At 38.4% G+C, this 26590-nt stretch overlaps 1 protein-coding gene across 1 annotated transcript in view; it reads left to right on the forward strand.

The window, feature by feature from the left end:
* LOC126161225 (xaa-Pro aminopeptidase ApepP-like) overlaps positions 1 to 26590 on the forward strand; it is a 290593-nt gene that overhangs the window by 252028 nt on the left and 11975 nt on the right. Inside the window, exons 12-13 of the mRNA XM_049916968.1 lie at positions 16196 to 16272; positions 16938 to 17033. Coding sequence (XP_049772925.1) covers positions 16196 to 16272; positions 16938 to 17033 — 173 coding nt within the window. The remainder of the gene's footprint in view (positions 1 to 16195; positions 16273 to 16937; positions 17034 to 26590) is intronic.

Raw genomic sequence — 26590 nt, forward strand, 5'->3', positions numbered from 1 at the left:
AAACAGTGTTATCTATATGTTGTGAGCATAAAAAGATGGGGGTGGTTCCAGTTTGTATCAAGTAGTACTGTTGAAGCATGTTGCTTTACCAATACCATAATTCTGGACTTACTGAATGATTGTCCCCAAATGCCTTTGCTGCTGAAATTATGTTTCCTAACAAGGGAAGAGAGAAGTCACTAATTTTACACAAGGCACTCAGAAAACGTTTTCATCACCAACATTTGTCATAAGGTATGATTCCTTCCTTATCGTAATATGTCTGCTAGATGCTGTGAGCGACAATCATTCAGCATGGTATAACTAACATTGTTTCTCTTCCACCATGTACTCATGTTAAGAGATAACAAAATTATATTTTTAGTTGCCCTTTGGAGAGAAAGTATCACAAACCTATGTTATAAAGTTGACTTAGCAGTTAAGAAATAAATGCATGAATTCTTTTTCTGACCTCAATTCAGCATTCTTGTGACTGATATTAATCATGCTCCTGAGATTCTTGATCTTGCATATTTACTGGGTGTCCCACGAGGAATGGTCAGTATTCAAGGATATGACAGGAATGATCATTCAAAGGAAGAAAGTGTAATAAATGTGAGCTCTAAAATGCACACTTTAAGAGCTATGAGCACTTCTTTGATACTGTGGAACAAATATTTCACACTACAAACTTTTTACTTCCCATGTTTTGGGAGCTGATAGTATGGAGCAAAAAAAGAAAAAAATGTCAAACAAACAAGGGCTCTAAAGTGCAAACCTTAAGAGTTATGAGGACTCATTTATCTTCACTACTGTGAAAAACATCTCTTATAGTGAGTAAGTGGTCATAGCTCTAAAGGTACGTATTTTTGAAACCCATGTTTAATAGACAATTTTTTTCTTGTTTTGGTCCATATTACCTCCTCTCAAAATACACTATATAAAGAGCTTGCAGTACGAGAGATTAGTTTGACAATACCAAAGATGAAGAACTGCTCATAGCTTTCAAGCTGTGCATTTTGCAGCCCATGTTTACTAGACTTTTTGGTTCGAATGAGCCTTCATGTCCTATCTCTGTTGCAGGTTACCTATCTAACAGATTCCAGTGGGCAACAAAAATCTGATTTTCATTATTTTACATAATTACTGAGGAAATTTAAAAATTGGCCATAATCTACTCGACATGATGTATAATCTTGTGTTAAAGATTTAATGCAATGAGACAAATATTACAGACAGACACTCTGTATATGTTTTGAGATGGCTTAAGTCTCCACAAATAGACACCAAGACTGTATTCATCCAGATTTAAGAATGGAGCACTTAGCAACTTCCAACAAACTCTATACAGTAATTTCAAAACCATACAAAACTTTTTCTCACTGACACTTCATACAAAATGATAAAAAGAAAAAAGGTTTATCACTTACTATATTTTTACTGCTCATACAGTAAGACTTCATTATCAGGTGTGACATTTTAATGTATTACTTCTTTACTACTAATTCTATTTGTGACATATTGTGCAGATAGTATGCACATATACCACTGAATGTATCCGCAAAATCATATCATTCTGGGTGAGGAGCCATAATGGTAGTTGAAGAAGGTGAGAGAGATAACAAAATATTTGAAAAAAGTGATAAGACCTTTTAAGAAAGTGATTAAAATTGACAAATTATTTCCACAAAAAATATGGCATGGATGAATTATTTTCATTTTTGATATTCTCTATCAAAAGGGCCTGTTAATACCATAATAAACTTCATCATACAAATTTATTAATGCACTGGTTTGCAGGTACATTGGTAATTCGGTATTGGTAATCGTAATTCACAAACAAAATCTCCATCGCATTTTTATTTTTACTAATATTGACATTCTACACTTCAATACTGAAAAAAGATCAACAAAATATTGTTGGATTACTGTTTCTTAGGAATCTTAGAAAAAATTAAATAATCATACTAGATTTTCTTTTCTCAAGAGTTTTTTGAATTGTTTCCACCTCCCTGTGTTTCGTTCATTCTTCTACTTTCATGACTTGTGCATCCTCAAGCATACTCTGGGCCAATGTTGCTGTCTGTAAATCATTTTCTTCAAGTGTTTTCTTCAGTTTATCTGAAACTTGAGGGACAAGCTCTTTTCATGCCTCCTTAGATAGTTGGAGTTCCTTTTTATTTTCTTTCAGAGCAGCTAGCTGGTAGTAAACTGATTTTTCCATGTTATTCATCTTTTTAATCTCCTCTTCAAGATACGTTCAGTTGTGTGTCTCCTTTTGCTTTTCTTCTAATTCAGGTTTGCTTTCATTTTCACATTATTCCTTGTAAGCAGCATAATTTGCAAGTGCTTGCTCTCCATACATAATGAATTGTCAGTCATTGGGTACTGAAGGTAAATGGGTATATTGTGCCAGAGCACCCCTCACAGTCAAAACATTATTTACAAATCTTTCAATCATTCCTGCCTTGTCTTATTGTAATGTGTGCTTTAAAATGGAATACCTCTATGTCTGCATTACCATGGGAAAATGTAGGCAAAATCTTAACAAGTTTTGAAACATTTTGGTACTTTAATTCTGTGAATGATGAGCCTGCTTTTGAAATGTATTGCTGCCAGTAATTGTCAATACCTTTATTATATAAAGATGGGTCATATTTTTCAAACTATAGAACTTCCACTCATTTAATAATTAATTTGCCAGACATCAGACAGCATCATTTTTGCAACCTTTAATATTCCATTGCAGTTTCTACTGTTTATTCTTCCTTTGGGATCTAAAAACCTAAACTTTTCCCCCCAGGGGAACCACAGCTCTTTTGTTGGTATGTGTGTGGTGCACATGTGTCCCCAAGCTACTGCAGCCTTTATACTTTTCTGGGCTGCTTTATCTTCCCCTTCCTTCTCCTTCTCCTTCCCTGTCCTTGTTCCTTTCCCTTTGCCTCTTCCTTTCCCTCTCTTGGTGTTCTTCTTTATGTTGGCCTGGCTATCCTTGTGACTTTGCTTCCTCTTGCAGTTTTCATTGATGTAGTTTTTTCCTCCTTTTTGGCTTTTATTTTTTGGCCTCCCTTAGGGTTTGACCTCCATCTCTAAACCTGAAATCTGTAGTGTGAGTCAGATAGGGAAGAATTCCCTCCCTGTCGTCTTTGGCTCTCCCTTTTCCCCCCTTCCCCTGCCTCCCTGCCATACCCCTTTCACCTCCTTGCTAGGTCACCAGCTTGATAGCAAGTCCATGTGGTGGGGCTGTTATGTACCCATCTAGCTAAGTCCTCTGACACCACAGGGATCACACTGCTGGTACCTGCATTGTGAACACATTGTGCAAGCCTAGGAATGGTTGCCCATCTTTTCAGGGAATCGGAACTCCAGGCAGTGACCATCCTGCCAGGCAGCCACTGCTGTGGCTGGGTGGCACCCAAAAGCCAAGCCCCTGTTCAAAGTGGGTGGTACTAGGGCGGACATTTGGCACATAAAATGTGTTAAACTCTCTGGCCACTCTTCTGCAGCTGCATCACAAGTTTGCAAGTTGTGATGTAATGTTGTTGGGCATTCTGTGGAACTTGTCATGTTCTTCTAGTTCACTAAGTTCTTTGGTAACTTATCCTGAGGCCTGAAAACAAGGACTACGTATGCCAGTTTAAAAAAAAACCTACCTGCCTACAAACAACGTACTAGACGAATACTATTAGGTTTCTGTAAACATTGAACATCTGCCTTAACAAAAGGTAACAGAGGACTGGAAGTTTGCCGTGGATGCACAAGAGGCAACTATCATGTTTTTCTTAGACTTCAGCAAAACCTTTGACACTGTCGAATATGAAATTTTACATGCCAGACTTAGCAGCCAAAATTTTTTGCCAAGTGCAGTGCAGTGGTTTCCCTCATATCTGACGCCTTACCAACAATGCATCATGTTCAGCACCATAAAGTCACAATGGAGGAAGGTAGTATCAGGCATCCCCCGGGCTCTTGTTGTTGTGGTCTTCAGTCCTGAGACTGGTTTGATGCAGCTCTCCATGCTATTCTATCCTGTGCAAGCTCCTTCATCTCCCAGTACCTACTCCAACCTACATCCTTCTTAATCTGCTTATTGTATTCATCTCTTGGTCTCCCTCTACAATTTTTACCCTCCACACTGCCCTCCAATGCTAAATTTGTGATCCCTTGATGCCTCAGGACATGTCCTACCAACCGATCCCTTCTTCTAGTCAAGTTGTGCCACAAACTCCTCTTCTCCCCAATTCTATTCAGTACCTCCTCATTAGTTACGTGATCTACCCATCTAATCTTCAGCATTCTTCTGTAGCACCACATTTCAAAAGCTTCTATTCTCTTCTTGTCCAAACTATTTATTGTCCATGTTTCACTTCCATACATGGCTACACTCCATACAAATACTTTCATAAATGACTTCCTGACACTTAAATCTATACTCAATGTTAACAAATTTCTCTTCTTCAGAAACGCTTTCCTTGCCATTGCCAGTCTACATTTTATATCCTCTCTACTTCGACCATCATCAGTAATTTTGCTCCCCAAATAGCAAAACTCCTTTACTACTTTAAGTGTCTCATTTCCTAATCAAATTCCCTCAGTATCACCTGAATTAATTCCATTATCCTCGTTTTGCTTTTGTTGATGTTCATCTTATATGCTCCTTTCATGACACTGTCCATTCCGTTCAACTGCTCTTCCAAGTCCTTTGCTGTCTCTGACAGAATTACAATGTCATCGGCGAACCTCAAAGTTTTTATTTCTTCTCCCTGGATTTTAATACCTACTCCAAATTTTTCTTTTGTTTCCTTTACTGCTTGCTCAATGTACAGATTGAATAACATCAGGGAGAGGCTACACCCCTGTCTCGCTCCCTTTGCAAATACTGCTACTCTTTCATGCCCCTCGACTCTTATAACTGCCATCTTGTCTCTGTACAAATTGTAAATAGCCTTTTGCTCCCTGTATTTTACCCCTGCCACCTTTAGAATTTGAAAGAGAGTATTCCAGTCAACATTTTCAAAAGCTTTCTCTGAGTCTACAAATGATAGAAAAATAGGTTTGCCTTTCCTTAATCTTCCTTCCAAGATAAGTCGTAAGGTCAGTATTGCCTCACGTGTTCCAACATTTCTACGGAATCCAAACTGATCTTCCCCGAGGTTGGCTTCTACCAGATTTTCCATTCATCTGTAAATAATTCACGTTAGTATTTTGCAGCTGTGACTTATTAAACTAATAGTTCGGTACTTTTCACATCTGTCAACTCCTGCTTTCTTTGGGATTGGAATTATTATATTCTTCTTGAAGTCTGAGGCTATTTCGCCTGTCTTGTACATCTTGCTCACCAGATGGTAGAGTTTTGTCAGGACTGGCTCTCCCAAGGCTGTCAGTAGTTCTAATGGAATGTTGTCTACTTCTGGGGCCTTGTTTCGACTCAGGTCTTTCAGTGCTCTGTCAAACCCTTCACGCAGTATCGTATCTCCCATTTCATCTTCATCTACATCCTCTTCCATTTCCATAATATTGTCCTCAGGTATGTCACCCTTGTATAGACCCTCTATATACTCCTTCCACCTTTCTACTTTCCCCTCTTTGCTTAGAACTGGGTTTCCATCTGAGCTCTTGATATTCATACAAGTGGCTCTCTTTTCTCCAAAGGTCTCTTTAATTTTCCTGTAGGCTGTATCTATCTTACCCCTAGTGAGATAAGCCTCTACATCCTTACATTTGTCCTCTAGCCATGCCTGCTTAGCCAAATTGCACTTCCTGTTGATCTCATTTTTGAGACGTTTGTATTCCTTTTTGCCTGCTTCATTCACTGCATTTTTATATTTTCTCCTTTCATCAATTAAATTCAATATTTCTTCTGTTACCCAAGGATTTCTACTAGCCCTCGTCTTTTTACCTACTTGATCCTCTGCTGCCTCCACTACTTCATCCCTCAGAGCTACCCATTCATCTTCTACTGTATTTTTTCCCCCATTCCTGTCAATCGTCCCTTATGCTCTCCCTGAAACTCTGTACAACTTCTGGTTTAGTCAGTTTATCCAGGTCCCATCTCCTTAAATTCCCACCTTTTTGCAATTTCTTCAGTTTTAATCTACAGTTCATAACCAATAGATTGTGGTCAGAGTCCACATCTGCCCCTGGAAATGTCCTACAATTTAAAACCTGGTTCCTAAACCTCTGTCTTACCATTATATAATCTATCTGATACCTTTTAGTATCTCCAGGATTCTTCCATATATACAACCTTCTTTTATGATTCTTGAACCAAGTGTTAGCTATGATTAAGTTATGCTCTGTGCAAAATTCTACCAGACGGCTTCCTCTTTCATTTCTTAGCCCCAATCCATATTCACTTACTATGTTTACTTCTCTCCCTTTTCCTACTGCCGAATTCCAGTCACCCATGACTATTAAATTTTCGTCTCCCTTCACTACCTGAATAATTTCTTTTATCTCATCATACATTTCTTCAATTTCTTCATCATCTGCGGAGCTAGTTGGCATATAAACTTGTGCTACTGTAGTAGGCATGCGCTTCGTGTCTATCTTGGCCACTATAATACGTTCACTATGCTGTTTGTAGTAGCTTACACTTCCAATTACAGATACAATGATATTATCCTGCAATGCCTTTCTGAGGGAAGCTAATGGCACCTGGTTATGAATGCCTGTGTTAGCTTTATCATTGATGTTCAACTCTTAGATCATATTTCATCATATTGACAGCAGTCTTGACTGTGTACAGACAAGTGCAGAGATACCCATGCCCTCCGTCTTCTCTGCTGTCTTACCCTAACACTGCTCCTCATATCTATCCTTGAACTTAACGCTCTTGCCTGAAGAACATACCAGAAACACTATTCTCATCAGCGTAAAGTCCTTTCTGTACCACTCCATCAGTCAGTCACTTTCTCAAAGTCCTTCTCGGTAGTAGGAACCTGACTCTGGAAAAACCTTCCCCTTTGTATTACAGAACTGAATAACATCTCCAGCTTCAGAAGACAGTTAATGACAAATCTACTAAAGCAACAATAAGAAATACCATTGCCCCTGTATGCACTTTATACCCTTGTACATCCTTCTTTTCAACAAGGTCTTCCCATTTCCCTGTATACTTAGCTAGTGCAGTCTCCTTAAATTTCTTTTCCCCAGACCTCAAAATATCATTAAACATCTATTTTGTCACCAGTAAATTCTTTTTATATCTGCCACTATCAATATTGTTATTGTTGGCATTATTATTATTATTATTATTATAGTTATTATCATCACTATTGGTGGCAGCAGCTGAAGTACTGCAAGTACTGCTAGTATTAATTTTATTAGTTCATAGTTAGTATTATTTATTCACATTGTCACTTACAAGACTCAAATCATTTTAATTCTGTTTGTCATGTTAAAATTGCTATTTCTTAATTAACTATGATCTAAAGAAACATGTATGTATGAAACCCTGGTCCAATGTAAGAGAGGGACCAATGGCTCTAAACAGATCAGGTTCAATAAAAATAAAAACCATCTAGCTGCTCAAGAGGAACTGGGTTATTCAATGCATACAGTTCATTATGAAAAACTTCAGAAATACTATTCTTTTTTTCTCAAAGTGAGACCTTCAAAACACAAGCCAAAAAGGTCTGAATGTGTGAAATTACTGAATAGTTCTGGCTTCACTGAACGTCTTTTTTAAGCATTTACAATGGTAGAATAGGATTTGGACTGAATGGTAGCAGAATAATTTTTTTTTATAAGTACTTTCCTAAGAATTTAACATTGACTATCATCCTGTTGTTCCAAAACCCTGTTGGCTGAAGATCCTAAGGTAAACCACCTTGTAGTTGTATGCCTCAAAAACTTGTGATGTGGAATGTTAAACTTTCACTGAATTTCTTCACATTCCTCATAGTGAACAGGTCAGGTGTAAAAGTAATATTAAATACTGACCAGAAAATAGGATGCTTCTTCACCTAAACACTCCAAAGTCTTTATGTAGGTATAATGCATTGTATGAATGTTTCCAAGTTCCAGTGTTTATGAGTTATCTGCTTAGGTTCTCCTGGACATCACTAGCTAAGAGCATAAACACATTTGTATCTGATCCAGCATAAGTCATTTGTTTAGGGACATATTGGCTTTAGAAAGTGCCTGACATAATTTCTGACATAATGTTTCACAATGTGATTTGTCAATAAAGAAAGTTCTTAGGTGATTGGTTGACCTGCAACACTTACTCTCTGACCAAAACGTAAAAGGTGTTTGTAATTTCTTTATATCGTTAACATTGGTATATAATATGATGAACATGCTCCATCTAATGTATGTTCCCAGAAGTATGGTGCCTGTCATTTATTTATTAGGTAACTCATTTCCTTAGACAAAAGTGACAAATTTTCACAAATGCTGCCAGGGAACACCTTCTTAAAAACACTGCAAATATCACTTGATGAATCCATAGAGTAATTGGAAATCACTAATTTCATTGCTCAAATCAATTCAGCAGTGGTGGAACTATCCTTGGCATTTAACAGCCAGATTGTTGGTGCACTGTGTAAACTTGATGGTTGTGTCTGATCTGAAAGCTATAAATGTAACTTATGTAGTCCATATTTAATTTCAAAGTTACACTTACGTTTTGTTGAAAGTGATTGGTTAAAAACTACCTGAAAGCCCTTTGTCTCAAAATTAATACAGTAGAAAACAAAGAGCAAAATACACTTCCACTCTGCTCCCTCTGCCCCTCCCCCCTCCCCCTTTGTCCCTGATGCACAGACTGTATACTTTCCAAACTATCAGTCTTTTCAGGCTAGTCATATGAAATTTGCATTTTCCCATCTCAAAAAGTATTTTCCCATCTCAAAAAGTTTATTTTCAAAATTGAACAGAGTATCACAGCAGCAGTTTTGTTACTACATAAAAATGGGAATCGGGACAGAAATAGAAGCAGTTGTAATTGAGGAAGATCTGACACTAATAAAAACACTGAAAAAATCAGAACGGAACATCTATCTTAAATTTCACAACCCCTCAGGTTAGATTCTATCTGCTTTCATAAATGGAATATTCCAAAAGTTAAATGAACAAATGAGAATACAGAACTTGAAAACAAAAGTAAATAGTGTACTTTCTTTCTAAAAGAGCAAAAAAGGTTGGAAAAGGGACAAAATTTTAAAATTTGACAATGTTGAAGAAAGGTGACTAACAGTGAGAAAGGTGACTGACTCCTCATTTTGTTCATTGTGTGACACATAGTTCAGCAGATATGACATGATTGTAAACAATGAGGTGTGTGGAAAACTAGCTTTTGCTTAAAATGGAGCTCACTTACCCGGTTTATACTCATCAGGTGTGTGATAATGAGAGCTCTTAGTGACTTCCACCAAATTTTAAACATAATTTCAAACCTTTTATCCCTTGCATACTTTATGTCAAACATTTAACACATTAACTCTCTAAAAACTAAAACTCCATCTGAACAGGCCTCAGAAGGCTCAACAGACTGACCAAATGCCGTGTCATCTACAGCTGATATGCATCATCACTGGACATGGATATGAAGAGGTATGTGTTCAGCACACCATTCTCTCAGCTGTTTCCAGTTTTCATGACTGGAGCTGCTACTTCTCAATCAAGTAGCTCCTCAATTAGCTTCACAAGAGCTGAGTGCACCTCACTTGCTGACAACAGCCAGCAGACCCGAGCAATCACCCATCCAAGTGGTATCCAGTTGCGACAGTGCTTAACTTTGGTGATCTGATGGGAACCAGTGTTACAACTGCGGCAAGGCCATTGGCAACACATTAACTCATTTGCATGTAATCAGAAGTTTGAAACTGTCTTTTACATGAGATTTTGGTTCTTTAAGGAACTGGAGTTTTACTGGTTGAGAACTAAATGGAAACTGACCGTGATGCTGTGAACTTTGCCAATTTAGAGGCTGGTGTAGCAAGATTTTCCCAACAATAGCAAAACACACAGCAATTATGTATCCAATAATATCATGGAAGATAGGACTAACATATAATAGCTATACATATGTGACAACAAAATTATTTCATTCAATTGTTAATTGTATATTCTTAAAATGGCATTAGCATGATGTTCTATATTCTGGAGTGGACAAGATTTTTCTATAAAAAACAGACTTTATGCTCACAACATTTCATTAGCTAATCAATTTGTCTGGTAATAGTGCAGAAACATAGGGTCTACAGCATAGCTGTAACAATAATTTAAACAATAATTGAGTATAAAAAATTTGTCTTGCTTTGGCCATGAGTGTACATTTAAGTGTCTGCATGGTTGTATGTGTGAATGTGTGTACTATTGCTAGAAAAAGGGGCAGTACTCGAAAGCTACTGTGAATGCTGTTATGTGTTACTGTGCTCCACACATAAGTGAATGGTTGCTTTTCCCTTATTTTACATAATAACAATGAATTTTTTAAAAGTTTGCATTCAACAATTTGAATAACTAACATTTTTTCTTAGTAATATTTCTTGACTTAAAAATAAATAAATAAATAAATAAAATAAAAAAAGTACAAAATATATTTATTGGAGGGTTCAGGCTTTTGAGAACCCATAATTTTTCCAAATCTGAAACTTTTTAATATTTCCATAACCATTATGTTTGTATTATAAAAATAAAGCTTATAACAGAATTTCTTGGTACCACATATGTGGATATACCTATCTTCTGGTAGAAAGATTTGCTTATTTCAGTACTTGTCATCATCATCTAAATCATCATCATCGTCATCATCAGTTTTGATAATGTTGCCTCATGTGCTGCCATATGACACATTGTCCAGGATAGAAGTCTCATCCTCACTTGCCTTTTATCCCTTCCAAACACTGTCCTAAGATTGTTCTTATATGCCCCTCCTTCTTTCTTAATTAATGTCATATCCAGTGTGGCAAGGGTCTCCCACCTGGTGCAAGTCTTTTGAGGTGACATCACTTGGGTGACTTGTGCACCAATGAGGATGAAATAATGATGATGAAGACAACACAAACACCCAGTCCCTGAGTGGTAATAGTAGTCTGCGCTCTCCCACTCTTTTCAGTACCTCTTCATTTCCCCCCTATCCATCCAACTTATTCTTCCCATCCGCCATCACAGTCACATTTCAAAAGCATCCAGCCTTGCTCTTTGTTTCTTCATATTTGTGCACATTTCAGCACCACAAAGGAAGACACACCATACAAAACACTTTATCTCTCTTTCCCTCAAACTCTCATTTTCTTACAAAGTGCCTCTTTCACCATAGATATTCTGGTTTAATTTAATTTCTGAACTGCACTTCCAGTCACTTTCTATCCTGTTTCCATGGTGTTTACAGCACATGTTCTAATGTTTCACCATTCAGCATTGTCTTTATCCTTTCTTTTCCCTCTAGGACCATTATTTTTTTCTGTGGATTGATTTTTATTCCATAGCTCTTTCCTTAAGCTACAATCACCTCCACTATTTCCTGCAACTCTTTTTCATCCATTGTTGGAAGGAACAAACCTTCAACACTATTTTCTTCTTCCTTTGATTTTTAGTCTCTTGTTATCTGGTGGGGGGGACTGCTCAGTAATATTCTCTAACATGCAGACACCACCAACTTGACCTCATATTTGGAGGAGGAAATGCACACTTGCAAGCTATCAGCCCCAGTAATCAGTCCTGTGTGAAAATTTATGAAATAATTCTGATAGTATGCGACTATGGTCTTCTGAAAGTACTGCTTTTGCACACCATTTCTTTGTTACTTGTTTCACACCATTGGAGCCACATAATGCCTGAGTGCAAAGTGCTATGCAGTGGAGTGACAACCAGAGCCTATTGCAGGATATTGAAGGTGAGGGAAAACAAGGTGGGAGGTGGACAAATCTGCCCAATGTGTTTTCACATCTTATTTGAGAACACTTTATTTTATGTGAAAAATAGTAATTAATATGAGTATGTAATATGTCAGCCTCATGCAAATAAATGTTCAGTACTATTTTAATAATATTTTTGTACTGATAATGTACAGATATTTTTGTGCCTCAAAATCAAAATGAATAAGCCTAATCAACTGAAGAATGAATATGAAGTGAAGTAATGGTTTTTCAATCAACAATTTAATCATGTCAATCATGTTGAAGTATGGCACATCTCCTACAATTGTACTTCACATTAACAGTGCCAGCTTTAAAATTGTACTAGAACTGCCTCTATCCCAAAACCATAAGCATGTGTATGAAGTTCTGTATTGGTGTTCTCATCATAAAATGCTAGAACTAGAAATGTTAGTTCCTCCTTAAGGACAAAAAATTAATCTTTTGTTCACTTTGTTCCAGAGAAATTTGGCATCTCCCTGAAGTAGTTTCTGCAAGGGACATGCCTTGAAGAAGAAGTCCTTTATATGTCATCAGTAGTATGAGAACACTCTGAAAAAACTTAGCAGAACACTAATGTCCCAACTAGTTGGAAAATCTGTGTCTGCTTTTATTTTCTCTGTCTTGGGAGAGACTCCATTGCCTTTCATTTGCTACCCCAAGATTTTTATGTCTTGAGTGATGAAGAGGTACTTTTTCAGTGTCAGGAGAGACTTGGAGCCTGAACGCACTTCAGCATTGTTGTCAAGTGGCTTAGATGTTCTTCAATGACTCTAAAAAATGACAGTGTCACAGAAATAACAGGATATTGAAGCAAGTCATACACAGCCCAAGGGGCAAAACTTTGAACTCATAGAGACCATCACAAGTTATGAAGGCAGTTTTTTGCACCATCACTGTCATCAATCTCAATTTATCAGTAGCCTGTCTGCATTTCCATAGTTGAGAAATACTTTGATCCTTTCAAACAATCTAAGGTGTTGTTAATGTGTGGTAATGAATAGACTTTTTCTTCCTGATTTTGGTCGCTGATTGATAATCAACACAAAAATACCACGTGCCACCCATCTTCTTCAAAACGGTGACAGAGAAGGATCAGGGACTCTCTGAAGGTTCAATGATGTCATCTTGCAGCAACTTTTCCACTTCCTCCTGCATTATCCCACATTCAGCTGGTGATACTCTATATGAGCACTGGATAAATGATGGATGATTCCCAGTTTTGATTAGGTGCTTTGTATTGCACTGCTTGGTCTGTCTTTCCTCCATTCTGGATTTGAAAGCATCCAAAAACTGATGCAGAATGATTGTTGCCCACTGACATTGTGTCTCAGTCAGGCCAGATCTTATTGGCAGTTTGATAGTAGTTCCCCTCTGTGTTGCCTTTAGTGGTAGTGGAGCACAATTCTTCATCAGTGACACTAAACTGATCTTCCTGGACTCATTCAGTTCTCTCTTTGCATGTAACTTTAAGGATAAGTTGTGGCTGCTCATACCAGTTAGTCATCCAAAGTTCTTCTTTGCCGTCGACAACACTTATGATCGTCGCTGGCATATTGTTTTTTGTGAGCCTGAGTAGTTTTTTACAGTTGACAGAAGTTTCACTTTTTAACTGAGTATCTCAACTGAAGACTGGCATTTGTTTTGCTGATGATGGTGGGATAACAATACCTTCAATGGTAAATAACTGCCCGGAGAGATCATTGAAAGTGTGGTTGTTGGAACAGCTTCATAAATTTGGAGCTCTGATCTTCCACAGCCTATGACTGCTTGTGAAGCCTGCAAGAAGCCCCTCTGAGAATAACATCATACTTGTATTCTATTAAAATGAAAAATTGGAAGGGCAGTGCTCCCTCACTGATAGTTATTCTTTCCTGTTGGCTGAACATATTTCTTATTTGCAACTTTCAGTGCAATTGCTTTCATCATCATGGAACACAGTCTTCTTTAGCTGGCTATGATAAGCATTCATCATTACAGACAAAGAAATCCCTGAGTCTACAAGTCCCTATGCTGGTTGACTGTCAAGATGGCATCAATGAGATTTACTGACATCTTGGCAACTCAAAAATTTTTTCAGGTGGCTATCAACAGCAGCAATATACTTGGAGAAATGTATGATACACATTGTGTTGTCTTTGACCCCATGGACCAACTTCACAGTGGAAAAATATGTATTGTGACAACTTCACGTCATACATGCTATTTAACCAGAAATGGTTGTATACGTCCCTGGTTAAATAGCATGTATGATGTGAAGTTGTCACAATACATATTTTTCCACTGTGAAGATGATCCATGATCAAAACCAGTTGTGAAAAAAAATACATTGTAAGATAGCACAGTGTGTATTATTCATTTCTCCAAGTATCTTGGCAACTGTCATCCATGGAGGATTTTTCATATGTCACAGCGTCACCTCCATACATGGTTATCTTGTCAGTTAGGCAAGTGGCTGGTCCTCTCTATGGCAAAGAGAAGTGCCTACAGTATGTTGGGGAGTGATATTCTGCTGGGTATGATGATGAGCTTTGTCCCACAGGTCAACTATAACTGCCTGGAGTTGACTCTTGTTATTGTCGATGTCGTGCAGCATAACAATTATTGACACAGTGAAAACAGAGCAGTGTATTCTCCACTGTCCTCTGAATGTGTGTTTTCCTGTGGGGCATTTTACTTGGTGGAAAATTGGGTTTCCTGAGTCAGTCAGATACTGGGTTGTTGTTTGACGGTAATGGACAAGTACATTCTTCAAGATGTGTTTGAGTAGTGATTGAGACTGGTGCCAAAGATTGATTCACCCCTTCTTCAATATTCTTTGTTACCTCCTGACCTATGGGGTTGATGTTCATGGTTGCTATCTCTTGTGCGCACTTTATGACAGTTCTGGACACCATGAAATGCTGTATCTCTGTTCTTACAACTGCCATAGGGACCACATTTGGGAGATAACCATACCTCTTTCATCTGATCTTTCTTTTTTTGTATGTTTCCTTGATGCACTGGCACTATCTGATGAATTCTTCTGTCATGACATCCTTTCCAAGAACAGCTTGATAATTGTCTTTGCATCTCCTTCACTAGACATGAGATTTTGTTGGCTCTTGTCAGATTTGGATTCACCATGTTGCATAGGGGTAAAACATTTTTTATGTACAATTGTGTAATTTCACTTGATGTTGGGCTCTTGTTTTTCAGTTATAATTCTGATGAGGTATCTTGCTGTTGATTATCACCAAATGTTTTCTTTAGTTCAGCCTGGAATTTATTTGAGCTATTGAGCTTCTCTTCATTGTTCTCAAACTGTTGCTGGGCTATGTCTTTCAAGTAAATGTATAAATTTGTCAAACACATCATGTCATTCCACCTGTTGTATTTAGGGACACAGTTGAATCCCTTCAGATATTTCATTGGGTCGTGATCAGTATCTCCAGTGAACACTGGTGTACAACTGACTTACTGCTGACTTGGAATTCGTATGTGTCCTGAATATGTGAGCCATGGGAATGATGTACTCCTTGTATTCTGGTTGCTGTACAAGGAGAGAACAGCTTTCACATTGCCTAATTGGAACCTCAGTAATGTAGATGTTGTGATGTATGGGGCGTTTCTACCAAACAGTGTCACATCAAAACTACAATTAAGTCCAAATCCAGAGGCAGTGGTATCAGTGAAGTACAACATATGGAACTGAAAGCACATTTATTATGAACACCAATGTAGAGCCAGACCAGAACTGACTTCCTGGATGGAGAGTGCAGCTATTTATACAAACATACATCAAATAATCCAGAATGCTGGTATTTATAAAGCACTGAATATTCCAGAATATACAGACATTATAAACATAAAATACGTACTTCAGGAACATTCCAGAAATGATAACTACTATGCAACAAATAATTCCTGGTAGCCAGATTTGAAGTGGTTACCCGCAGCATGCCAACCAGTGATGCTAACTGCTGTGCTACACTGCATACATCACAACTTGTGGCAGTATAGAGTTATTACAAGTAGAATTATTAAAATGACTTTATTTTATAAAAATAAAAGTGGTGCAAGTGATTATATTGCAACAATTAAACTAGTCTGACCAAGTAAATCAGGGAACAGGTTGATCACACCTGCTAACTAACTGGCAGATCCTTTATCTACATTACAAGAAAGATGTTTGTTGACTCTGCTAAAATTAGATGTTTGAGCTCAAAATGCCATTAGAATCATTCTCTGTATAAACTGTCTCTGCCAGAAAGTATTTTTTGTCATGCAGTGACTTATTTTCATGTTCCCATTCTTTTTTAAATTTCCTCTCAAGTTACTATCACTGACAATAATTTTTCTCATTTCAGAGCCTGGTTACTACAGAGCTAATGAGTTTGGAATGAGACTTGAAAATATAGTGACTGTTGTTCCTGCTAATGTCTCAGTAAGTCTAATATTTAAAAACATAACCTACTCCGATAATTTGGAAACACGCTTTACACCACTAGATGACAAAGCAGAGAATAAGGAATAACTAGCTCTTATTCTTTTTCACCAGCCTCCCATTGACCTTATGAATGTCTCCACCATCTTTATTCTGCACTCATCCTTCTTTCCTTTGCTACAAACCTTTGCACACAGTGTCATTAGTATGCATGAGTAAACTTCTTTGCTTGGAAGAGATCACTATTATCTACTCACCACTCACTGTAACAGCAGCAACTGGAGCATTGCTGACACACACATTATTAAGCATTTGTGAATTAAAATATTCAAATACTTCAATGTAGTTCTTATATAATGTGGAAAGAAAAGAAAGAAGACTGAAAAAAAGGAGAAAATAAAGTGAAAGTAATTTCACACACCATGTCAGAGGAGCTTTCCTCATTTCTTGTCTTCTTCTTTCTCTTGAAGTACAATCTCATTTAAAATCAGAAAGTGCTGAAATTCAGTGCTTGATTTCTAATTTCTGTGTGTCAGTCCTGCTCTGTAATGCCCTGTTTCATCTAATGGTAAACAGCCATCTCTTTTCTGGCTCAAATAATGATAATACTGAATTCTGAATTGTAACAAGAGCTAATAATTTATGTTATCATGTTATAATTGCAGGGCGAGTCTGGAGAAACATTCTTGACATTTGAAACTGTCACTCTAGTCCCCTATGAACCAAAGCTCATAAACACCCAACTTATGACAGCAGACCAGGTATGTAGAGTTACAGAACAGAGTTCAGATATAATACACTGTAAGTCAACTTTAAAACTTTTAATAGATGTTATGAAATAAAACAAAAAGAAATGCAGGAAGAAGCACAATGTAATAATGACTTTACTCTCAGGTTCCAGCTCATTTTTTGTATCACTTTCATTATCAAATTGCATACTTATTTTGTGAATTTGTAGATGTCTGCAAATATAGGGAGAGTAAATATCTTGAGAAGGACACTGAATATTATGGACACAAAACAAGAAACCATAACACCGACGGGAATGTAGACACAGTGCAGGTTTCATTTACTACCAATTAAATTTCTTGCTGGATAGAAAGTGCTGCAAACTTTTACATTTTGGATAATTGGTCTTTGTAACTATTGCAACAGCAACTGTCCAAGTACGACTGGGTTTTGGTACAGAATGGTCCAACAGCTGGCTTGAGACATACTCAACAACTTATCGAACCCTTGTATGCATTGGATACCTGTATAGACTGGGACTGGGCCAGCGAATACTTGGAAGAAATTCAGTATTAATATTACTGCATTTTGATACAGTTCTCAGCTTATTCTTATTTACTTGCTGCCCATTGGTGGAAGATTTTGGTGACAGTAATAACTCTTATTACTTAAAACTACTCAGCAGAGGACGTAGAAAGATATTGAAATATTTTTCAGCCTAATTCCATGTGCCTTACTGCATCCAGCATCTCCATCCATTATTGTGAACTGAAAGCCTAAAATATCAAAATTAGTGGTGCATCAGAATCTGAAATGAAATTAGCATTAACTGAAAATACTGACACATGAAATTATTACTTCTGGGCAGTTTCTCCCACAAAATAAATATAATGGTGATGATGTCAGATAAGTTCACAAACAGAGCTTCAGACTACAAACACAACAAATGTTCAATGTCCACTTACATCCACATCCACATCTACAGTTACATCTACATACATAGTCTGCGAGTCACCATATGTGGTGCGGTGGAGGGTACACGTACCATGATTAGTTATTTTCTTTCCTCTTCCACTTGCATTATATCATTGAAAAAAAGTCTGTAATTACTTGTGTATTGCAGTAGATAAGGAAGTTTTGCATGTGAACTACATGGCAAAATGCTCTCTGCATTGCTCGCTATCATTTGCCAAAAACTCATTTTGTATCTCGACTGTTTGTGAGCAAAGACAAATGCTGTGAATATTTCACTTTCACTCTGTCCTTTGTGCATGTGTTCATAAATGAGTGCACTACTTACAATCCATTTTCTTGAGATTGGACATAGATAAAAATCTTGTTTCAAATTTAACAGAAAAATTCAATATGTTAGCTACATTTCATATGCAGCAATGTGTTACCTGACGTGTACTAAATGCAGACTCATTGCAACCTATATTTTTTATTGTAAACTAATTGAAATGTCATGCCATAATTTACTTAATATTGGTATCTCACAATAATTATGACCACTTAACAAAATAATAGACAGTTCATCATGAAGCTGACAAATGAATCTATGAAATGTGAGAGAACCTAATTTTCTTTACCAAATACTTTCTTTTAAAACATTTGAGAAAGACTGCAGAGCTGTGGGCATGCTTACACCTTCATTTACACAGTGCAGCGAGTCGGTCAACAGCCCCACCAAAGTGGGTAGAGAATGTTTTGTTCATAAATGATGAAAAGCACAGCTTATACTAACAAAGAGATAGAGGGGCTGGCCAGTACTTAGCTCAGCTCAGTACAGCCGATAGATACACATAAAACAGAACCAAAAATTTACATTCCTAGCTTTCGGAACAAATGTTCCTTCATTGGGGAGGAGAGAGGGGAAAGAAAGGGAAGAAGGGAAAGGAGATTCCTTCTTCCCTTTCTTTCCCCTCTCTCCTCCCCGATGAAGGAACATTTGTTCCGAAAGCTAGGAATGTAAATTTTTGGTTCTGTTGTATGTGTATCTATCGGCTGTACTGAGCTGAGGTAAGTACTGGCCAGCCCCTCTATCTCTTTTTTAGTATTTGTTTCACATCTTTATATGAGATTTTCCATTAATCATTTAGAAAAGCACAGCTTAGTAGGTTACAGCAAATTGAGAGAGGCACCCCTTTGGAACAGAGGGCTGGCGATACCCAATGCAGGGAACTAGAATGCTTTTCTGCCCAGGGGCCACATTATTTTTTATGAACTCTAATATCTTCAGTGAGACCCCATGCCACCATTGTCAGAAAACAGAGAATTTCGCCTATTGAGTCATTGTCAAGTGTATTTAATTGATTCTCTGAGAGGACAGAAACATATGAAATACAGTCTTGAATGGAGTGCACCCACTTATACACTATGTAATCAAAAGTATCTGGACATCTCCAAAAACATACATTTTTCATATTAGGTGCCTTGTGCTGCCACCTACTGCCACGTACTCCATATCAGCAACCTCAATAGTAATTAAACATTATGAGGGAGCAGAATGGGGTGCTCCGCAGAACTCACGGACTTCGAAAATGGTCAGGTGATTGGTTGTCACTTGTATCATATGTCTGTACATGAGATTTACACACTCCTAATCATCCCTGGGTCCACTGTTTTCAATGTGATAGTGAAGTGGATATGGGAAGGAACATGTACAGCACAAAAGTGTACAGGCCGACCTTGTTTGTTGACTGACAGAGACTGCTGACAGTTGAAGAGTGTCATAATGTGTAACAGGCAAACATCTATCCAGACCATTACACAGGAACTCCAAAATGCATCAGGATCCACTGCAAGTATATGACAGTTAAGTGGGAGGCAAGAAAACTCAGGTTTCATGGTCAAGTGGCTGCTGATAAGCCACACATCACACCTGTAAATGCCAAATGATGCCTCACTTGGTGTAAGGAGCATAAACGTTGAACGATTGAACAGTGGGAAAACGTTGTGTGGAGTGACAAATCATGGACATAATGTGGCAATCCGATGACAGGGTGTGGATATGGTGAATGCCCAGTGAACGTCATCTGCCAGTGTGTGTAGTGCCAACAGTAAAATTCGGAGGCGGTGGTGTTATAGTGTGGTCATGCTTTTTATTGAGGGAGCTTGCACCCTGTTTTGTTTTGCATTTCACTATCACAGTACAGGCCTACATTTATGTTTTAAACACCTTCTTGCTTCCCACTTCTGAAGAGCAATTTGAGGATGGCGATTGCATCTTTCAGCAAGATTGAGCACATGTTTATAATGCACGGTGAGCATCTGTTTATAACGCACGGCCTGTGGTGGAGTGGTTACATGACAATAACATCCCTGTAATGGACTGGCCTGCACAGAGTCCTGACCTGAATCCTATAGTACACCTTTGGGATGTTTTGGAATGCCGACTTCAGGGTAGGCCTCACTGACCGACATCCATACCTCTCCTCAGTGTAGCACTCCGTGAAGCATGGGCTGTCATTCCCCAAGAAACTTTCCAGCAGCTGACTGAACGTATGCCCGTGAGAGTGGAAGCTGTTACCAAGGCTAAGTGTTGGCCAACACCATATTAAATTCCAGCGTTATTGATGGAGGGCACCACGAACTTGTAAGTAATTTTCAGCTGGATGTCTGGATACTTTTGATCACATAGTGTACATGCAATTCTGTGCCCTCAGCCCCAAGCACTCAGCCAACAAGCAATTATGGAAGGCATGATAGTTACAGAGAAACATGCACAAAAGCAGTTTTTCATACTAAGTGTGCTTGGCTGTCTGAAGGTTATGGCGCTCTGATGGCGATTAGTGGAAACGTGGCATGGGAAACTTCTTTCATCTTCCCTCAGCTTCATTCTGCCTCAGTTTGTCTGGGTGGGGGCTTATGTAGCCTTCCAGATCCTTTCTCATATTCTCGTTCTTTTCTATTCCGTACTTCTCAACATTTCGAACTGTGTCCAAAACCTGCTACTAGTATGGTGATCTTTTTCTTCCCACAAAATATTTCTTTTTGCATGACAGCCATACTGCAATAAGAAGAAATTTGTAGGTTTATTTTGGATCACAGAGTGGCCTCATCCTTTCCAGTGGGTGATATTGGAAAACCTGAGAGTTTAAAGGTAGAAGACAGGATAAAGTGCAAGACAAAGATTACTGCTTAAATATAATGCATCATCAGTTAATAAAGATGAATTGTATGTAACAGAGGTGGGATGGTGGGGGGGGGGGGGGGGATATTGTAGGCCCTCTGCTTATACCCATTCATTCTAATTGATGATATGGTGGTAGTCATGCTGATGTAAAAGGTCAAACAGTGTTTACATAACAGCTGGTGAATGACGTGTTGTTTCACAGGTGGCTCTTCCCTTGATCATACATGTTTTGCCAGTTACAGGGATGGTATAGGTGGGGGTAGGAGGGTGCATAGGGCAAGTCCTGCAGTGAGGATGGTCACAGGGGTAGGAACCATAGGGTAGGAAGATGGGTGCAGAAGAAGTGTAGGGTCTGACAAGAATATTGCGAAGACTGGGAGGGTGATCTACATCTACATATACATGGATACTCTGCAAATCACATTTAAGTGCCTGTCAGAGGGTTCATCAAACAACCTTCACAATTCTCTATTATTCCAATCTCATATAGCACGCGGAAAGAATGAACACCCATATCTTTCCATACGAGCTCTGATTTCCCTTATTTTATTATGGTGATTGGTGTCAACAAAATATTTTTGCATTCGGAGAAGAAAGTTGGTGATTTGGAATTTTGTGAGAAGATTCTGTCGCAACAAAAAACGCCTTTCTTTTAAGGATGTCCAGCCCAAATCCTGTATCATTTCTGTGACACTCTCTCCCATATTTCGTGATAATACAAAACGTGCTGCCTTTGTTTGAACTTTTTCGATGTACTCTGTCAGTCCTATCTGGTAAGGATCCCATACCATGCAGCAGTATTCTAAAAGAGGACGGACAAGCATAGTGTAGGCAGTCTTCTTAGTAGGTCTGTTACATTTTCTAAGTGCCCTGCCAATAAAATGCAATCTTTGGTTAGCCTTCCCCACAACATTTTCTATGTGTTCCTTCCTATTTAAATTGTTCATAATTGTAATACCTAGGTATTTAGTTGAATTTATGGCTTTTAGATTAGAATGATTTATCATGTAACCGAAGTTTAATGAGTACCTTTTAGCACTCATATGGATGACCTCACACTTTTCGTTATTTAGGGTCAACTGCCACTTTTCACACCATTCAGATATCTTTTCTAAATCATTTTGGAGTTTGTTTTGATCTTCTGATGACTTTATTAGTCGATAAACAACAGTGTCATCTTTAAACAACCCAAGACAGTTGCTCAGATTAGCTCCCAAATTGTTTATATAGATAAGGAACAGTAAAGGGCCTATAACACTACCTTGGGGAACGCCAGAAACCACTTCTGTTTTACTTGATGACTTTTCGTCAGTTACTACAAACTGTGATCTCTCTGACAGGAAATCACAAATCCAGTCACATAAATGAGATGATATTCCGTAAGCACACAATTTCGCCATGAGCCACTTGTGTGGTACAGTGTCAAAAGCCTTCCAGAAATCCTGAAACATGGAATCAATCTGAAATCCTTCGTCAATAGCACTTAAAACTTCATGTGAATAAAGAGCTAGTTGTGTTTCACAGAGATGATGTTTTCTAAACCCATGTTGTGTGTCAATAGGCTGTTTTCTTCAAGGTAATTCATAATGTTCGAACACAATATATGTTCCAAAATCCTGCTCCATATTGACATTAACAATATGGACCTGTAATTTATTGGATTACTCCTACTACCTTTTTTGAATATTGGTGCGACCTGTGCAACTTTCCAGTCTTTGGGTATGGATCTTTCATCGAGCGAACGGTTGTAAATGATTGTTAAGTATGGAGCTAATGCATCAGCTTACTCCAAAAGGAAGCTAATTGGTATACAGTCTGGACCAGAAGACTTGCTTTTATTAAGTGATTTAAGTTGCTTCACTACTGAAAAGCTATTCTAAGTGTAGTGGGTAAAGTCTCAGATAGAATGGATCTCATTTCAAGTCATGGTTTTAGGAAGTCATGGCCTTGTTGAAGTAGCTGATTAATACATTCCAGACCAGGATAACACTGAGTTACCAGTGGCGTGCTCTGAAGTTGTTTTTTGGAGGGATCAGTTCCATGATTTTATGTGAAGACCCATCCTGCTCCTGTGACCCCCCCCCCCCCCCCCCCCCCACTGCAGGACTTGCCCTATACACTTTCCTACCACCACCTATACCAGTCCTGTAACTGGCAAAACATATACTGTCAAAGGGAGAACCACCTGTGAAATGACATGGCATATACCAGCCGTTATGTAAACACTGTTTGGCCTTTTGCATTAACATATAACCAATTAGGATGAATGGACATAGGCAGAGCGTCTATACTGGTAACACACAATATCCTGTTGCAGAGCAAGCTCTATAACATGACAATTGTGATCTCAGTGCCTGCTTCACAACACGCGCCATCTGGATTGTTCCACCAGACACTAGTTTCTCAGAACTCCACAGGTGGGAAGCAGTTCTTCAACATGTTCTTGGCTCTTGACACCCACCTGGCCTTAATTTATGTTAATTTCTTCTGTCTCAGCGTTTCTACACATTAACTACTCTTTTCCTCACTCCGTTTCAGTTTTCTACATCTTTCATTGTCTTACCCATCTATTTTTCACTGCCCCCTCCCACCTCTGTTACACAGAATGCACTTAGGTTTTAACTCTTATTAACTCATGCATGATGTTTAAGCAGTAATCTTTGTCTTGCATATTACCCTGTCTTCTACCTTTAAGCTTCCACGTTTTCAAATGTTGCCTGATGCAGTCTCCAACAATCAGTCATTCCTTCTACATCTACATCTACATCTACATCTACATCTACATCCATACATACATACATACATCTACATCCATCCATACATACCTGACGGTATGTGGCGGAGGGTACCTTGAGTACCTCTATCGGTTCTCCCTTCTATTCCAGTCTCGTATTGTTCGCGGAAAGGATTGTCGGTATGCCTCTGTGTCGGCTCCAATCTCTCTGATTTTACCCTCATGGTCTCTTCGTGAGATATACGTAGGAGGGAGCAATATACTGCTTGACTCTTCGGTGAAGGTATGTTCTCGAAACTTTGACAAAAGCCCGTACCGAACTACTGAGCGTCTCTCCTGCAGAGTCTTCGACTGGAGTTTATCTATCATTTCCGTAACGCTTTCGCGATTACTAAATGATCCTGTAACAAAGCGCACTGCTCTCCGTTGGATCTTCTCTATATCTTCTATCAACCCTATCTGGTACGGATCCCACACTGCTGAGCAGTATTCAAGCAGTGGGTGAACAAGCATACTGTAACCTACTTCCTTTGTTTTCAGATTGCATTTCCTTAGGATTCTTCCAATGAATCTCAGTCTGGCATCTGCTTTACCGACGATCAACATTATATGATCATTCCATTTTAAATCACTCCTAATGCGTACTCCCTAATAATTTATGTTATTAACTGCTTCCAGTTGCTGACCTGCTATTTTGTAGCTAAATGATAAAGGATCTATCTTTCTGTGTATTCGCAGCACATTACACTTGTCTACATTGAGATTCAATTGCCATTCCCTGCACCATGCGTCAATTCGCTGCAGATCCTCCTGCATTTCAGTACAATTTTCCATTGTTACAACCTCTCGATACACCACAGCATCATCTGCAAAAAGCCTCAGTGAACTTCCGATGTCATCCACCAGGTCATTTATGTATATTGTGAATAGCAACGGTCCTATGACACTCCCCTGCGGCACACCTGAAATCACTCTTACTTCGGAAGACTTCTGTCCATTGAGAATGACATGCTGCGTCCTGTTATCTAGGAACTCCTCAATCCAATCACACAATTGGACTGATAGTCCATATGCTCTTACTTTGTTCATTAAATGACTGTGGGGAACTGTATCGAACGCCTTGCAGAAGTCAAGAAACACGACATCTACCTGTGAACCCGTGTCTATGGCCCTCTGAGTCTCATGGACGAATAGCACGAGCTGGGTTTCACATGACCGTCTTTTTTGAAACCCATGCTGATCCCTACAGAGTAGATTTCTAGTCTCCAGAAAAGTCATTATACTCGTCCTGTCTGGTGAATCTCCACTGACCCGCAGTTCTGGCTGACTTTCCCAAAATCTACTCCTTTTCCTAGACCTCTCCAGTCCTTTTTGTTCACCCCTCTTTGTTCCCCTTCAACCCTTCTGCCTGAAGAAGGAGCCATAGTCTCTGAAAGCTTGCCTGATAATAACATTTTTATGTGTGTATTCTGCCACCACTTGGTGAGTAAATTTTCTGTCTATCCAATTTAATTATTAGGTAGAAGACTTGTGTTTCACATTATAATTTGAACACATTGATGCATAGATTTAAATTTATTTTTAAATGCAAGTCTTTCTATTCTCCCTGAGATTACTTCAATTCTGTTATCATGCTTTTAAGTTTCTTGTTTGCAATAAATCATTTTCTTTCTCTCTCCCTCTATTTTCAGTTTTGATAAGCTTACTATAACGTACATGATGTGATTTGAATCCTCTTCCAACTCTATTAAGCTCTGTTTTTGTATTCCAGAGCTCTGCAGTTTGTTGCCCCTAAATAAAAAATAGTAGCAATAGTTGGAAATCTATAGCCCAGGGGAAAGAGTAGAAGAAATGGTTACAGGAGAATATGGGCTTGGGACAAGGAATGAGAGAGGAGAAAGGCTAATGGAACTCTGTAATAAATTTCAGCAAATAATAGTGAATACTCTGTTCAAGAATCACAAGAGAAGTAGGTATACTTAAAAAAGACCAAGTGATACGGGAAGATTTCAGTTAGATTACATCACGGTCAGACAGAGTTTCAAAATCAAATACTGGATTTTAAGTCATCGCCAGAGCAGATATAGACTCAGATCACAATGTAGTAGAGTTGAAGATTAGGTTGAAGTTCAAGAGATTAGTCAGGAAGAATCAATGCACAAAGAAGTGCGATACAGAAGTACCAGGGGATGATGAGTCACACTTGAAGTTCTCTAAGACTATAGATAGAGCAATAAGGAATAGCTCAGTAGGCAATACAGTTGAAGAGGAATGGACATCTCTAAAAAGGGCAATCACAGAAGTTGGAAATAAAAACATAGGTACAAAGAAGGTAACTGCAAAGAAACCATGGGTAACAAAGAAATACTTCAGTTGATTGATGAAAGAAGGAAGTACGAAAATATTCAGGGAAATTAAGTAATACAGAAATACAAGTCACTGAGGAATGGAATAAATAGGAAGTGCAGGGGAACTAAGATGAAATGGCTGCATGAAAAATGTGAAGAAATTGAAAAAGAAATGATTGCTGTAATGACTGGCTCAGCATACAGGAAAGTCGAAACAACCTTCGGTGAAATTAAAAGCAAGGGTGGTAACATTTAGAGTGCAATGAGAACTCTGCTGTTAAATGCAAAGGAGACAGCAAATAGGTAGAAAGAGTACATTGAAGGCCACTATGAGAGTGAAGATTTTTTTGATGTTATAGAAGAAGAAACAGG

Source organism: Schistocerca cancellata, chromosome 2, assembly GCF_023864275.1.
Source record: "Schistocerca cancellata isolate TAMUIC-IGC-003103 chromosome 2, iqSchCanc2.1, whole genome shotgun sequence".
In the NCBI taxonomy this organism is placed as follows: Eukaryota; Metazoa; Arthropoda; class Insecta; order Orthoptera; family Acrididae; genus Schistocerca; species Schistocerca cancellata.